The sequence below is a fragment of the Acinonyx jubatus genome, chromosome F2, assembly GCF_027475565.1.
Source record: "Acinonyx jubatus isolate Ajub_Pintada_27869175 chromosome F2, VMU_Ajub_asm_v1.0, whole genome shotgun sequence".
Classification (NCBI taxonomy): Eukaryota; Metazoa; Chordata; class Mammalia; order Carnivora; family Felidae; genus Acinonyx; species Acinonyx jubatus.
The window spans coordinates 43,780,778-43,797,417 of record NC_069394.1 but is presented as its reverse complement, the minus strand read 5'-3'; the positions used below and the strand labels follow the sequence as shown (position 1 = coordinate 43,797,417).

At 44.2% G+C, this 16,640-nt stretch overlaps 1 protein-coding gene across 4 annotated transcripts in view; it reads right to left on the bottom strand.

The window, feature by feature from the left end:
• Positions 1-14,856, bottom strand: part of RUNX1T1 (RUNX1 partner transcriptional co-repressor 1) — a 142,434-nt gene extending 127,578 nt beyond the window's left edge. For 2 of the 4 annotated variants that reach the window (XM_027064245.2, XM_027064247.2), the window contains exon 1: positions 14,663-14,856. Coding sequence is in view for 1 of the 4 variants with exons in the window: in XM_027064247.2 (XP_026920048.1) it covers positions 14,663-14,690 (28 nt within the window). In the remaining 3 variants the exon portion in view is untranslated. Of the gene's footprint in view, positions 1-6,697; positions 6,941-7,018; positions 7,035-14,662 lie in introns of those variants that run through there. The other 2 variants (XM_053208549.1, XM_027064248.2) reach the window with 2 other exon arrangements.
• Positions 14,857-16,640: the final 1,784 nt, after the last annotated feature.

Below are 16,640 nucleotides of genomic sequence, written 5' to 3'. Positions count from 1 at the left end.
GAATCCTAACCGTCACTTAAAAAGAACACTTTCACGGGAAACAAGGATTACTATGTCAGTCTGATAAACACCACATTTCCAGTCCCAATATCATCTGCTGTTCTTCCCAGCTGTGTTTGCTCATCACTGTGTACATAACATATGCATAGATTCAGGAAATAAACTAGCAGTCTTTCATGACCTGTCTTACAGCTCACATCTTCCTAGATCCTGAGGTTAGGGAACGGGGCACAGTACATCTCGTTTTAACCACACAGACCAACCAACTTTCTAAGACTTTGCATTTGAGGTGCAACTTGCACCACACGTGCAGCATCCACTGGGGGATGACCTTCCAGGTGCTGGTACTCGGTCTGCCCAACCGGATGTGCATTTGCAATGCTCTCTGCGACGCTGCTGTGCTGGTTCCCTGGCACCACAACTGTACCCCAGCATTTGCAGGTCCCACGACCTACCTGCTTTCCTAAGATCTCTTCGATCCCCTACCTGAGTGGCACAGGGGCGCTCCCCACAAGGTCTGGTGGCAAAGACTTCTCAAATACTCTTCATAATAGCATCAGACAGCTAGTTTTCCCTCCCCGTGCTCTACCAACCACCTCTAGCCCATCGCTGTGCTCGCACTGTTTCCTCTCCTATGATTAGCGGCCACCTAGCTCTTGTGCTTCTGTAGACAAACTGCCATGACATCTCATGACATTTTCTCTATTATTTCTCTGATGCAATGACCAATCCAGTCAAGTGAGGTACCAACCAAGAGCTCATACTTTTAAGGCATTCTCCTTGGTGGCCAAAAGAAGAAAAGCAAAATCACTTCAATTTGGCCTCCCACTGAACTCCGAATGCCAACACAAAAGTCTTCTACAACCAGCGAAGCGAAAGTAATTCGCGTGGCTTCCATTGCTAACAAACTTCCAAGTCCTGCCAATTGCAGATATTCCTAGTAAGCAGCAGAAGTTTCTACTGCCATCCTGGATGATGACAAAGTGCTCTCCTTCATCAAATCGTAAGTACAGGAATGCCATAGCTCCTAAGTTCCAAAGAAATCCAGCCCAGTTCCCTCATTGACAATTTCACAAATTAGGCTTAAACTTCTAATAATGCCTAAACTGTTGAAAAACTAAAACAGGAAATCAAAGTGTTATTGGTAATAACTGGGCATTTAAAACCAATAGCAGACTGTTTCTTCAGACAATACAAATAGGGTAACTTCAGTCTTAGTTAAGAACTGATTCCTAACCAAATGATAATGTGCCCTTGTTCATTTAAGGAAGCTGTTACTTACCAAATTCTCTCCAAAAATGGTTTAGAGAGGTCACTTTCTAAATTTCCAAGTGACTTAAGTCCACACCTTGAGACAGCAGGATACGGCGCATGCCTAGTAAGCACAACTGATCACCGCCATGGTTTAGCTCCTAGCCCCTCACTCCTGCCGCCAAGCACCAAGTTCATCTTGTCCAGCAGCCATGAGGTAAAAGCATAAAGGCTGTTCTCCTTGAGCAAAACCTGAAATATTTAATTCCTTCTCACCGCATAAACAGACTCATTCCTCCATCATTCACCTCTTAAAAAGGTAGAGTAACAACTAAAATTTTACACAGTCATCTGAGATCCAGGATGGCTGTGGAAAAAATGTCTCCCTGTGCTCAATGCCACTTCTTTTCAATGGAGAAGAGCGAGGAGATAATGATGTTCTACACTGATTCTATTTCCCAGCCATATGGAGAGGAGATGCGCCCCCAGCTCCAAATGAAAAATTAAGAAATTTTTTCATTCACCTAACCATGGGAAATCCTTAAAAGGCTCCTCTCAGCATCACACACAAACTCATACATGAGAGCGTTGAGAAGCCTAAGGAACACTGAATCTGCCCTTCATCTTACTTCTGAAGAATTCACCTGACGGCTGGAATGCATCCCAGGCTACACAGCAAAACAGTGACTGAGCTGGAAAGGGAAATCCAGTTTACCCATCCGTCAGGGGAATGTATACACCATATCTTTCTTTTTATAATACAGAGCGTTTTACAGCACACAAGTATAGCTGCACACTCCAAATAGTGCAGAATCCCTCTCCTCTTAAGAAATGACCGGGAAGTTGGACCCGGCCAAGTAGAAGACGTAGAGATCAAAATACAGTATGACCAAGTGTGATGGGCCAAGCCTCGGGGATGAGGGACATTGGGCAGAAGAGAGCTCCAGAGATCAATAAAGGGAATAACAACCTGATTCCTCTTGGCTTTGGTGTGGTGCAGGACGAGGGAACACAATTTAGTAAGGGAAAAGCCTGGATTAGGAGGTACTGAGGGATACAGACTGGCAAACACTTGGGCATATCCAAGGATGTCTATCAGCTAGTAGCCAACTCTGATTCCTAGGCTGGGGTGAGGGCATAAGAAAACAATGGGTGCACAGATCGTGGCTGCTGAGAAGCATATTAAGCCATGTAGTCAGAAAATAAGCCTCTAATTATTCAAACTTGGGAACAAAGCAGGTGATAAAGTTGGGAGACACAAGAAAATCTCGGGTTTCCATATTAAGGCAAAAGGTCTAGCCAGAAGAGCCACTAAGACATTTCCCAAGTGTTCGAAATGAAGTGATAGGCTGGTTTGTAATTGACTTAAAGTCAGTAATGACAACGTATGGGAAGGTTAACTCCAGGCTCACGGCAGATCTCTAATGTTTGTCAGTTCTTCTCTCTCCCAAGACCAACAACTAGGTGGTTGGTCAGTGCACACTCAGAAGTGGTCTAGGACCCAGCTGTTGAAAAATTAATGAATCTAGTCAATCACATTCCCTAAGGTACTTAGAGCTGCTGCGACTGTGGGACAAATGGGAAATTTCTACATCTGTGTCCTCATCCGACAAGATCTATATTCGAAAGGCCCTATTCACTCAACTGGTGATTTGCTTTAGAGAGCTTGACCAATGTGAAATCTCCAAAACAAATGCCTGCTTTATTCCCTCAGGAATTGTATTATAAGGTAATCTCAATTAGAGCTATCAAAGCAGTTTTTGTTTTGTTTTGTTTTGTTTTGTTTGTAAGTAGATCCCTCACAGTCAGTGAAATTGCTAGGGGTTCTCAGCAGCGCTGACCGTTTTCAACTCTGGCAAACAGGAGGGTCTCATGCCTTCAACCTCAACCGTGGCGCATTGCTTTATCAGTGGCTCCGATGTAAGAGCCACTTTATAAAGCATGACCATTCTGAAGAGTCACAAGAAGCTTCCCCCTGTTGACGCTTTACAAGGTACAGAGGCTTCAACGCCGAAGGTGGCTTCAGCACAAAACAACTCGTTACAAGATCACATCCCTAACGCAGACACGTTTCTTTCTGATACTGATATGTGATTCGATACCATTTCTTGAGAGGGGCAAAGAACTTGGTGCTGTACCAGGGAATACACCCCCACGGCTGCCCAGGTCTCTGAAAGATTTGCCACACTTTGGCATCCAACTGGAAATGACACTTCTTAAAAGCATTATTCTTTGGCTGGTTACGTACATGTGATCACAGGTACACACACTCAACACCTCTCCTACCTCCTCTTTGGAGTAGGCATCGCAGAAGAAACGCCGCCTTTGTTAATAGCCATCCTACTACTGTGTCCCCATGTCCGTCTTCCCCTTAATCCATTCTGGAGATACTCTGAGCTTAACTGCGAAGAGTGTGTCTGGCCATTCAAGTGTCAAGCCATAGCTCTAACTGATCCTATGGAATGATCACGTCTCCACCTGGACCAATTTCTCTAGCCTCAAGTCAGGCCAAGAGCAGTTGTGGACAGAGTCAATACTGAACCCGATCCAAATGTCATCAGTCTCCCTCCTACCTTAATTCTCTAGGCCCAGTTTTACATGGAGAGCAATGCCATTCGTTTTCTTATTAAAGGGATGAAGTATTATTTTTATTATGATTATTTAAGATGTGTGAGGGTTTTCTTAATTAATATTAGATGATTTAAAAAGAACTTGTCTCTCCTAGAAATGTCACTGGTAGAATGCATCCAATTTTTCTCTAATGTGGTGCTTTCCCTGTCCATAAAACTTATTTGATTAGCAGTACTATAGAAGCTAAAGCTTTTGTATGCAGGCACTCAAGCATAATTTAATCATTTTATTTAAGCATGAAAAAAATGATTCTGAAAGCCCTGTTAGGTAAAATATCCCTGATTAGTTTAAACTTACATTTGCAGGTATATTAAAGGTGAAATAAATCACAGAATGCTCAGTATGCAACGGAATAGTGTTAACTTTGTTATAACAGCCAGCAGCAAGTTAAAAATTGTAGTACTGGAAAATGTAAGGAACAGATATCTCAACTTAAATAACTATATTTAAGCAGATTATTTAAAAACAAATTTTGTTTTGTGTGAACCCTTTTTATATTACCAGGATTTTCACCTATGGAAACCTCTTTCACAGTCAAACAAGATAAGGTCCTAATTGCATAATACCATTTATCTGCTGAGGCTAAAAGTGCCAACAAATGAAAATGCACATGAGGCAAGAGATTGTCAGAATAGAAAATTGTCTTTTTTTTTTATTTTTTTTTTTTTGTTTTTTTGTTTTTAAATAACCCACTCACACTAACAAAAGACTGCAGTAGCTTCCAAATTATAGGCTGTTATTTTTAGTGGAAGAGGCTCAATATTCATATTGGAGCAGATGCAGCGGTTTAACAAAACAGCTCTTCAAATCCTGCACAAATTGAAAACAGGAAAACTGATTGCATTTTCTCTTATCACTTTCCTTTTCTGAATTGACACTTTTGGCCTTCTGAAAATTTACACATGGCTTTCATCTCAACAGCACCTGCTGATCAAATAGAAACCTAACATTTTCATGAAAATGGTATAAAGGACTAGTTTTGTTCTAAACACTGCAAAGGGCATCAGTCACCTACTTGATGGCAACAATTGCTGTGTATAAAGCATATTCACGATAGTTTTATATTTTCATTGAACTTTTTAAAAAATACGTTAAGTCCCTTCTGCTTTTTTCCCCATATTCACTTCTGTATGACTCAAATTTCTTTGACTCAGTTTTGCCTAATACTTAGTTGTGTTGTGCAAAGACTATGTGAAGTGTATAAAAGGACAGATTATACTAAGAAGATAACGAAAATACTTACTATTTTCTCTGCCTCTGCTTGGAATATACACATATTTGTTTTTACTTATTACGGTCTACACCATGTATATGGGCATAAAATACATATACATCCCATTTTCCCTTTTGTACCCCCAAAAGAAAAGAGGAAACAAAAAAGTCGAAGTCAGGCCCTATTTTGGAAGGGGTCTTACATATTCTTTTATAGATACAGATTTAGCAGGTGCTCTAATGTCTGAGTGCCCCGGACTGGGGCAGCACAGTTAATACCCAAGCACAAGCTAGTAAACACCTACGTGATGTGACCAACTGCTCCCTGGAGTTATCTGAGACCAGGTAAAGATCAATCTTGAAAATGGGTATCCTTATATGTACTATGTGCAAGATTAATAGCTGGGCTGCAGCTCAGATTTTTAAACAAAAGTGTTCCACATGTTTCTCTGTGACACCCCATTCTGGGTAAAATTAAAGGTGCTCGTGAGACATGCTACCTGTCGGTTTCTTAGCCAAAAGAGCTCTACCCCTTCTGAAGGATTCCGGGTTGTCCATTCCCATTCTGCCTGGGTGATAAGGTAACCTGAAGGCAGAAATGACATACGGTAATGTATGTGCCACTCTGGCCAGTTGGTCTGTGAATTTCAGTGTTTCATCATGCTCACTGAGGCAACAGCAAACCTGAAATGTCAATATGCTCAGTCAATGGAAGTGAAATAATGGGTCTCTATTGTCTTACCCAATCGATCTGCCGCCTTCAACAAGGAAACATGCCCCCCCTGGCTTTAAACAAATTTTAATTAGGCTTTTAGTTACTGGATCATATTTACCTATGAAAACACCTATGTTGATGATGTGTAGGAGGCAAACGATAATTTCTTCACTTTTATCCATTTTAAGAACATTACAAAGTTGATACCGTAATTTTTTGAAAGACACTCTTGAGTCAATAAAACATTTTTTCACTCTTCTTTTTTTAAACCCACTCCAAGGAAAAAACTCCGTGTTTCAAATCCAAAATACAAATCTACCTAACAGAGTCAGAATGATGTTTTTTTCCCTCTAAACCATGTTGAAACCACACCATAAAATCAACCAATTGCATATTTAAAGTAGCCTTCATTCCCTTTGCTCACTCATTCAAGTAGGCACCACCGTTAACATCAATCCAACACCCATTCAAAACAAGTCACACAAAACCAAACACGAAGGATCAATTCCAAAAGCCACTACCCTTTTTGCTCAGTTTATCAATCCTAAACCGAGGGGGTACATGAAACTCCAGTTAAAATAAGGGAGATGGTAATGACAGCGGGGAGGGGTGGGGGATGAAGAGAGAATAAGACATTTAAGTCATTCAGTTTCGCCTAAGTTCCACGGCCCTTCCCTGCACCACAAGAGAGACAGGCTCACCTTAAAATAAAAATTAAAATAAACTAATCAAGTTGTTAAGCAGCTTTTTTCTCTCCCCTCTTCATCTAAAGGCTTCAGCATTCAGTCAATAAATAATCTATTGTTCCCCCTTTATCGAGTCTCTTTAAACCTATTCAGACTGGCAAAACTAAACCCAATTAAAGATAAGGCCCTCCGGTAATCTCACCTCGGTGAGTCCTGTCTGGATAGCAGAGGTGATGGGAGATAGCGTCCAGGCCAGGACTGATGCCTCCTCCTCAACCCCACACAACAAAAGGCAGATTTCTCTTTCTCCCTCTGCTAATCTTTAAATGTAAATTCTCTCCGCCAGCTAAGAGGAGCGACAGATAACATGTTACATCTTCACTTCTCCTGGTCTTATCGACTTCTGAATCATTTGGAAAGGGAGAGAGGGAAAGAGAAAAGCAGCTTCCCCGCTCCCCCCACCCCCCCCTTCCCACCCCTCCTTCCTCCCCACTCGCCTCCCCTCCCCGTTCACGGAGATTACCTTCTGGCAAAGGAGCGCAGGAGAGGCGGCCGCAGCCGAGGCGGCACCCAGACCGCGGCTTTGTATTCATTAAACACACATCGGAGCTTATCAGAAGTAAAAGGCTTGTCAGGATGGCACATTGTGTGTGAGTGAGTGTGTGAGCGCAGGAGGGAGAGGAGAGAAGCCAACGTGCATCAGGGTGATTACAATATCAGCAGGGCCCAGATGGAAGCAGGAAAATAAACAGAGGGTGCGTGTGAGACGGAGCGGGAGAGGGAGGAAAAGTGGGAGAGAGAGGGAGCGAGGGAGAGGGGAAAGACACAGGCTGGAGGGAAGAAACCAAAAGGGATGGAGGGGGTGGGGGCTCAGGCCCCAGGATGGGGGGGGTGGCCAGTGGGCACAAGGTACCCCAACGCTGGCTGAGGGTGACAGCCAGCGCTGGGGGTTGCCTACAATCCCCAAAACTGCCCCCTCCTCCCAGAAAAAGGGAGGAATGCAGACTAGCAAACTGCATCGCCCAGGTTCCAGGGCCAGACTGTGACCGTTCTGGAGGTTCTGTCAAGGTCAGAAGGGATCAAGAGTCCTCTTTTCGGCAGAGCATAACAATGAGACATTCACCACCTCACCTCCATTCGAATTGCCACAATTTGCAAAACAAACCTATTTGAGCCCTCACAGCAGTTACTGCAGTCTTCCAGACCAACCTCAAGTGGAAGTTCTTGTCCCTTTCTTTGCGGGCCCCAGCACTCCTAAATTCCAGCCCTCCCCTACCCATGCCAATGGAGATGGACACAGATCTGAAATGTCTTTCCCTGGGCTTGAAAGTGTCCCAGCAGAAGACTTGTGCAGCCAGCATCCCTGTGATAAGAAGGACCACTTGTGATTGGTAGCTACAGGTGACTTAGACACCTGCTCCACCTCCAGAAATTGTGTTGGGGGAGGGGGTTCCCTATGTATACATCTGAGAGTCTATTTTGGAGGTGGGAATTTGAAATTGAGGCAATCAATCTCAGCCTGAGCTGCTTCACAGCTCTTCACCCACCCAGAGCCCGAGAATCAATCAGAGAACAAGCAAGAGCTAATGTTCCTCCGTCAGACCAGAGTTCACCCTCCACCCCAGCAGGGTCAGGAGGGAGATACACCTGAGTAGTCCCATGGGAGCCCCTTTTCACTTTTAAATGCACCCATCAGACAATCTGAACATCTGATCAGATCCTTAATGGAGTGCAGATAATGCAGCAAAGAAGGTTATTTTATTGGGGGAAGGGGGCGTATTTGGTTGTGTTGTATTTCAAGGCACTGAAGCTTGGTTAAGAAGCTCTCACTACAGTATGAAGAGAGCAAGTTCAGAATGAAGGAGCCAATAAACTGCATAATTATGCATGACATACACCGTAACCCCAGCCACAGTGAAACTCCGGGTTATAACATAGCTTATATACGGATCTGGATAGAAAGGGACAAAACGGTAGCAGGGAGGGAAGCATAAGGCTACTTAGTAGAGAAAAACACAGAAAAGGAAGACAGTCTCTTAGAGACAAATTTGAGAAGGGGCATTGTTTCATCACCACTCCCCTGCAGAACACTTTGCCAAAAACCAGTTTCATGTGTGGTGGACCCCACCCCCCACCCCCACCCAACCCCATGCACCCACCCCAAGAAAAGAATTAAGAAAAAATTTGACAGGTAAGGCAAAGTGAAAATAAGCTGGACATAGGTGGGGGGAAGGGCACGTGTGAAAAATCTTGTCATGCAATGAATGTCAGATAAAAAGGGGTCTGCCACAATCCTCCAGTAATCCAATAATGTGGAAAACCTCGTGGTTATCACTGAGACGAGAACAAGGTAATATTTCTCCATAAATCTTCAAAAAGTGGCCAGGTTCAGTAGTTAGAGAGGGGTGCAAGTGTAGGAAGTAAGCCATTTGGCAGGGCACCTTACAAAATCAAGTGAACTTTAAATGGGTGAAAATCGGTCATTCTGACATGTTTTAAGTTGAATAACAGATTTCTGGAGTATCATTTGAGTTCTCATAAAAGCTCACCTTTCACCTTTTCTCTAGCTGTTACAGAAAACTGCATTCAGAATAACCAGACGCAATCACACATACCTTCCTCTTTATAACATTTTAGTTAGATCAATTTGGACACAGCCGACATGCAAATACCTGTAAAACCAACACAACTCTAGGAAGAAGACAAATACAACTTACAAATGCCCACTACATTTTTACAAGCTCTTGGGGGGACAAAATGCTATTTAGAAAAACAAAACAATGCACTCCTAGTTTCAAACCCAGAAAAGGCTTACATTTTTTTTTTTTTTAAGCATCCAAACACTAAAGGCAGGAAGAAAACTGTGCAAAACCTAATCTGCCAATGTTCTTATTCTGTACATGCACAGCACTCCTAGTACCACCTTGTTTGTTTATTGACTTTTGGCTCACAGTTCTAGAAAAGATCAACCAATTCTCAAATGGGAAGAATCCATGACTCTCTTCCAAAGCAAATACTTTGCTGCAAAGCGTTCAATTAAAAAAAAAAAAAAAAAGAAGAAGAACGCCATATAATAATCAAGAAGCAGAATCACAGAATCAGCGTACAACAGAAAGTGGTTTCTATAATCACAGCTGTCTTAAAGTCCAAGCTGGAGACCAGAAATCTTAATTTCAACTAGTTCTTTTCTTAATAATAGGTTACCTTCCTATAAGAGCAAGAAGTCCATCTGCCCCAGGCAGATAAGTTTGGGAGCATTAATTCAGATAAAAATCTAGCATTTTCTTTCTTTCTTTGAGTATGTGAATTCTAGTGTGCTATAATGTGAGAATTCCAACATATGACCATTATGGCATAATATCTCATTGCTCAGCTTGTCATTATTTCATTTGTAATTCTTATGTTAATTATGTTCATAATTACTATAAACAGATGTGGTAGACATTCATGTGACCTTTCATTGCAGAACGCATTCCTCACTCGTTTTGCTTTAATTTCTCATGGATGTGAAACAGAAATGCAGATAAAAGAAAAAAAGCTTTCTAATGTTCTAATGTCTTACGCACCTAAGTTAAAACAAAACCTCCCTTATTCATCTGCATTTCAACACATTAGAATATTCTTAACATTTAAGCTGCTTTACAGCACATTTTTAAATTGTACACTGAACCTCACTGCTACTCACTAAATTGTAGCTGGGGATGGCAAACAAAGGCTAGCATCCATGCCTAAGTTGTTTGTCCTTTTTATTTTTATTTTTTTTGAATATCAAAGGTTAATGCAGCAGAATTGTGCTTCAAAACCAAGTGCCTAGCAGCTACATACCGATTTATTCACTCATAACTCAACCATCACCCTCTTTACATAAAACGCATTTACAATAAAATCAGTATGGATTTCATTAGCTGAAAACCTCCTCGAATTTCATTTCTTTGGCCCTAATCTATAATTAGTGTGGACAGACAGGTGCAAACCCTTCTCTTCTACAGATGGCCACTGGAAATGGTGCAAAGTAGCTCCTTCTGTTTAAACAACACAGAGATAACCTGCTCTGTCTTATCACTTACAATTACCTCCATTAAACTGAACTAATGTTTGCTTTAATAAAATGTTCACTGTTCTTTAAACATTATTTAGGAACTCTTATATTAATGGCTGTAAAAAAGTGAAGTTGGAAGGTGTCTCTTTGGGTAATAATAACTTATTCTGGATAAAATATTCCCAGTGATGGATAATACCAGGTTCACAAAGGTGTTTCAGTGGATTTAATGTTGTTCATTATTTTGCATAAATAGGGTCAAATATGATATTTTTAAAAGGCACTTAAGTGACAATTTAACAAGTGCGGGGTGAGGGGGGACACATTTTTCCTCAAGTTTAGACGTATGACAGGTTTAATTTTTTTCTTACAGATTTTAACTTGCTAGTAAAGAACATAACTTAAAATCCTGGGTTGCTTTCAAAGGATATTTATGTTCACTTAATTTTATGTATTTAACTTCTGATCGATGACTCTGAAAGTTGTATTAAGTTCATCATTTTTAAGCCACGTGTAAAAAATTAACTATGACTATAAGTGCACTCTGTAAGCACATGGTTAAAAATTACTCCGTTCCATAATAAATCACTTGTATGAAGCCAGAGATCACGTCTCCCTGCTTCTGCTATCAATAAAGCCTGCGGATCACTATATGAGGAATAAGGTGTCCATAAAACAAAAGAACTTTCAAACACCCAAACAGCAATAAATAGCTTTTCTCACTGAACTTACATAACTTACAGTAATAGACTCCAGTAAAATGCAACTGACTCGGGGTTTTTTTCACATGCAAATCCTGCAGGTGCCAATTTTTCAGACTGCTTTGCTATGAAGAGCTATGTTGCCTGCATAAAACCTCAATGAAGAAGGCTCCGTATTCAGTGCCTGTCAGCTGATGTTCATATCAAAGAAGTGAGAAACAGGATTTGACAGTGAAGAATGTCCTAAACTGACAACCACTGGCCAGCATTCCTATTGGAAGCAATTCTTTCTCGTGATCCCTTTTCAATGTTTAAAAAAAAAAAAAGTGAGTCTTTTTTTTGGCTAAGCTTCTATTTTCCAATAAAATAAATGATAATGGCATCTTACGTTTGTGTATTTCTTTGCAATTTTGAAGGGCTCTTTTCTCTGCAAACATGAAGACTAACCCCCTCGATGGGAGAGCTCATCATCCAATGCTGGCATTAAGAGCAAGATTTCACTTTTCTTCAGGAAGGACAAATTGTGAAAATATTAAAAAGCTGCAGTGCTGTGGCTGCAACCACACACTGCCCTACTCTCTCCAGCAACTTCCAACTGAATAGTGCAGTTTGCATTGTATTGCAAGTATAATGCCTCTTGTTAGGAAGGTCCTTTAAGAATCGTTTTTGAAAAATCAAATTAATAGCAAGTGTTAGTGGGTCACAGAGACCACGCTGACAAAGGAAAATATCATTTCAAAGACTTCTGGGCTGCTTTGAGTTGTCCAAACATTAAGGAAAAAATAGACCATTTTCCCCATTGCTTTTATTAGGTATGAACTGGACTAGGTGTGGAGAAATACACACTCAAATGCTCCCACTCAATATTTAGCTTTCCACATAAAGTACTGTCTAAATGGTTTACAACAAAATTATTAATGCTTAAACAAAGGCTTTTAATATAAAGTTCTTCTCTTAGCATAAATCTTAGGTAAAGTCGGTTTTTAACATGCACCCAGAATGAGCCTGATTCCTGGGTTACTGGGTTGGAATTTTCTCTTTTGAAAGAATAAACCAAAGAAATACCAAATGTTAAATACAGTACAAGTAAATCAATGATAGTCTTCAAGTTCCTCAGCATCCATCCTGGCTGTAAGAAAAGCCTGGGTCAAACTAAGATTCCCTGATGAATCCTGGGTGAGATGATCAGACCTCCCTTAAAAAATAACAACCACTAAAAAAAAGGAAAGGAAACCAGACAGCCCTATCTATGCTATTTGAAAGCCCCCGTAATGTTAATACCAAATTAGACTTTCAGGAGAAATCAGGGGGAAAATCCACAGAAGTATGAATTTGCTTCTGTTTGTCCACATCACAGCTGACATAAACACCCAGGTTGGGGCTATGATGGTTTAAGAAACAATGGTGTTTGTTGACCTTTTCTAAGGAACTGTGTGACAGGAGAAACTGGGCAACAGCAGAATACTCACATGGTCAAGGCAAAACACAGCGATAAACTAAAAGGAGGCCCCCAACACTAACAAACAGTTTATCACAGAGAAGCTGGTCAATTTGTATTCTAGTGAGTGTGGGCTCACTGGGCACAGAACCAGTTCCACTCCTGTTTTATGCAAAGGGAGGGGGAAGATAATAAAAGCCACTGAGTGCACTTAAAAAGCATACAGATGTTTAAAAGGAGACTAGGAGAGGGGGAAAAAAAACAAAACACAAAAACCTGTAAAACAGATTTCAGTTCACACAGAAGGTAGAAAGAAAATGCTTTGGTCAGCAACCCGACCTTTATCAGGGGATAAATCAATTTGCAGCAGCTGTGGACAGCCATTTATACACAGGCCCTGGGCAGATTAATTAAGGGAAGCGAAGTTAAAAATTCAAGGGGGCTCAGAGTTACATTAAGCACATGAAGTTGGTCTGAAGTGGCCTCTCCAGCTCTGCTGGTCCTCACTCCCTCGCCCTGGCCTCAGTGACTAGTCGTGCAGGACCCTCTCCACAAGGAATACTAGCTATTCCTTAAAGAGACATTCTGCAGGTTCCCTCAGGGAGCAGCAGCCAGGCTGGGGCAAGCTGGGATTTGAGGTGCCCAATCTTTAAAAAAAAAAAAAAAAAGGCTACGTTCTAAAGACTTCTCCCCTATGCTCAGCAAGGAATAAGGAGATCGAGGGCTGCGAGGCTCCCCAGGCAAACCCTGCAAGCTGAAAGGCCTGGGGCGGAGGGGGTGGATACTATTTTTAGTAACAGTCTTGGTTCACATCCTACTTCCCGGCATCCCAGCACTCAAACTTTTCCAAGGGTTGACCGTCCTTACCAAGGAAAAAAAAAAGGGAAGAAGAAAAGAAAATAAAGAAAGGAAAGGAAAAAAAAAAGGGGGGGGGGTGTTCAAAAAATGGACTTAAGCGCTTTGGGCCGACACAACCGTCTCTGCTTAAGGCGTCCTGGCCAGCGCAAAGTCCGCCCCGGGAGAGGGGTCTGGGCGCGCCAACCAACCCAGTCCTTTAAGGTTCGCGGAGAGCGGTTGGCGGCGGGGCCCGGGCGCCTCACCAGACCGGCTTCTGGAAAACGAAAGGAATTCGCGGACGCGGCTCCCCGTCTGCGCTCCGCTGGGCAGCAGCCGCCCGGCACAAAGCTCCGCGCCCCGCTCGGGAGCCGCGAGGCCGAGTCGGGGATGCGAGGGGAGCCCCCCCAAAGGGCGAGTGGCGAGGGCCCCGAGCGGAGGTCAAGGCAGGTGCGACGCTGCCCAGCGATCGCCGGCGATGGAGTCCCGGACCCGTCCGGGGTGAGAGATGCCCGGTCGAGAGACTCCGCCTGCCCCCTACCCGGGGGCTTCCGGCTCGAGCACCCCAAACGCCCAGTAGTAACAGGGAAAGTTCTCAGGCGGGCGCAGGGCGCCCAGATGCCGCTAAAAACACCCGGACCACAGTCGCAGCCGGGTCTCAAAGTTAACACTCTGCCTCTCCTGCTCTTAGAGCTAAGTTTTCCACCATCGAAACATGCCTGTCCCTTCTAGTTAAAACCCCCCACGACGCTGGTTCAGGGCCACCTGCCAAACGCACCGTGGGCACCTTGACCAGTTGTTCTGTCCGGGGGTGGGGGGTGGGAGCTACGCAACATCTTCCTGCTTACATGCCGCTATGATGGAGGGGAATGAAAAAAATATTTGTAAAAAAGACTGCGCGGGGAATCAAAGAGTGAAAACTGCATCCTTAGCTGACCCGTGAAGTTCAGTGTCATCTCCAACTGGAATCACCCACGATGTTCCCCTCGGCCCCGTGTGTAGTCCTACCCTAGCTGAGCGACAAGCACAGACTGCAGCCTCTCGGCCGAATAATCCAAATGAAGATGACGGTCATCAGAATAATAATTAACCGTAATAGCCGGGGGCCCGTCCCCGCCGCCCGCCCGCCGGCCCAGCCCTCCCGCGGGCACTTACACTGCACTGGGCTGGAGAGTCCCACCATCCGCCACGGGCTCCGAGCTGCAAATAAAACTTCCCGTCGTCTCGGCCGGCCCGCGGGGCGAGGGGGCGAGGGCGCGGCGCTCCTTCCCCAGCGAGGCCAGAGTGTCCACGGCCACTCGCCCACGCGCGCTCGCCTCGAGGCCGCGGAGTCGCCGGCGGAGCGCCTGCGGCCGGCGGAGCGCCTGCGGCCGTCCGGCGCTGCGCACTGTGAGCTGCGGTGCAAAAAGCCCGGGGTCGGGGACGCCAGCCAAACGCAGCCTCCACGCAGAACCCAAGACTTGCGGAGCTCCGCTCCCCTCCTCCCGCCTCCCTCCCTCCCTCCGCTTTTCTGTTGTTGCTGCTGTGGCAGACAAATGTGATGTGGGGCGCAGGGAATTGCCACTGTCACAGGCGGCGTCTGCGTCTGCCTCGCCCGCCCTCGCTCACTCTCGAGGAAGGCGACGCATTTATCTGCAGGGCGGCCGGGCGTCCGCCGGGGAGCAGGAGCGCCGCGCGCTGTGCGCAGAGAGCGCCCGCACCAGGCCGGCCCCGGCGCGCGCCCGCGCCCCGGGCGCCGCGGCCGCTCGGGAGGGAGGCGGCGGCGCGGCCGCTACCAGGTGCAGGGGGGAGGGCCCGCGGCGGGGTGGGGGGGGAAGTGGAGGTGGGAGACATCTGTGTCGTGCAGGGGTCACGGAGGTCAAGTATATGTTAACAATGGGCAGGCCCGGCTCGCTAGGGCGCGCGGGCGGGCGGCCTCCCTCCCAGCCTCGCCCTCTCCTGTGCAGGCTGGACGTGAGGCTGGCTCCCTAATGATGCCTTCCCGGGCCGCCTGCTCTCCGGCGGCCCGAGTGCCCTGCAGTAACCCAAGACGACCACTTTCCCCGGCCATCTGGAGCGCTCCTGGCTGCCCTGCCTGCGTCTCATCACTGGCTGGAGAGACAGCTCGGCTAGAAATCAAGCCACTCTCAGATCTCCTCTCTAATCCCCTTCTGTTAGCTGATTTCCAGACTGACTATTTGCCTTCGCATTAGATAATAGCCTTAGAGAAAACAATTATCATTTTCTTTTTTTTTTTCCTCTTTGTTTTTCTACTTCTCCCATAGTATACCGTTTACAGGGGCCTCTTTCTATCTCACGTTTTGGTTGGATGTGTCCCCCTCCCCCAGACATTAATATCAATACTTGGGGGGGGAGGGGAGAGAGTCCCAGAGGAAAAGATAGGGTGAAAGAATTTCAGATATTTCCAGAGTAAATAAATAATCTCTCAGTGAACAAGGCTGACAATTTGTTTGTACAGAGCAAAAAAGGGCTTGAATGATAATGAAAATATGAATATGTAGGTCAAATATGATCAGATAATGGCTTGCAATAAGTAAAATGAAATCTTTTAAAATTATTATGGAACGGTGCCACTACTGCAAATGTTATTATATTTAGTGCAACAATTTGAAATCCTACCCTAAACCATGTTCTTTTCCCAACTGGCCTACATCAATGTAGATTGTCCAATGTGCATGTTTCTAAATCTCATCTTTACAAAGGAAAAAAAAAATGCTTAAGATAGAGTCAGAGTGGCCTGATGCAGAGGGAACTGATGAGACATTCCTGGATGTTATTTTTTAAAGTGGTGCTCCAAATGTGTAATAGTGAGTAATATCCCTTCCCCCATCCTTTTAAACCCAGCTGGAGCTTCCAATTCTGAAGTCTTTTTAGACTCTACTAATTTTTAGCAATTCATTTCCAGAAAACACTCATTGTTCATTCTGCCCTCTCCTTGGGACATTTGACTAATGAATTATAATGGATTAATGAATTGTAATGTTAAGTCTTGGTATTTGATATTATGATGCTGTTAATTTGAATCTCAAATTTTATCAAGTTGGACATTCTATATGAACTTCTGCATTACAGCTTTTTTTTTCACCCCTTGCAAATCTGAACCCCATTAATAATCTTAAGATATAAAATTTAC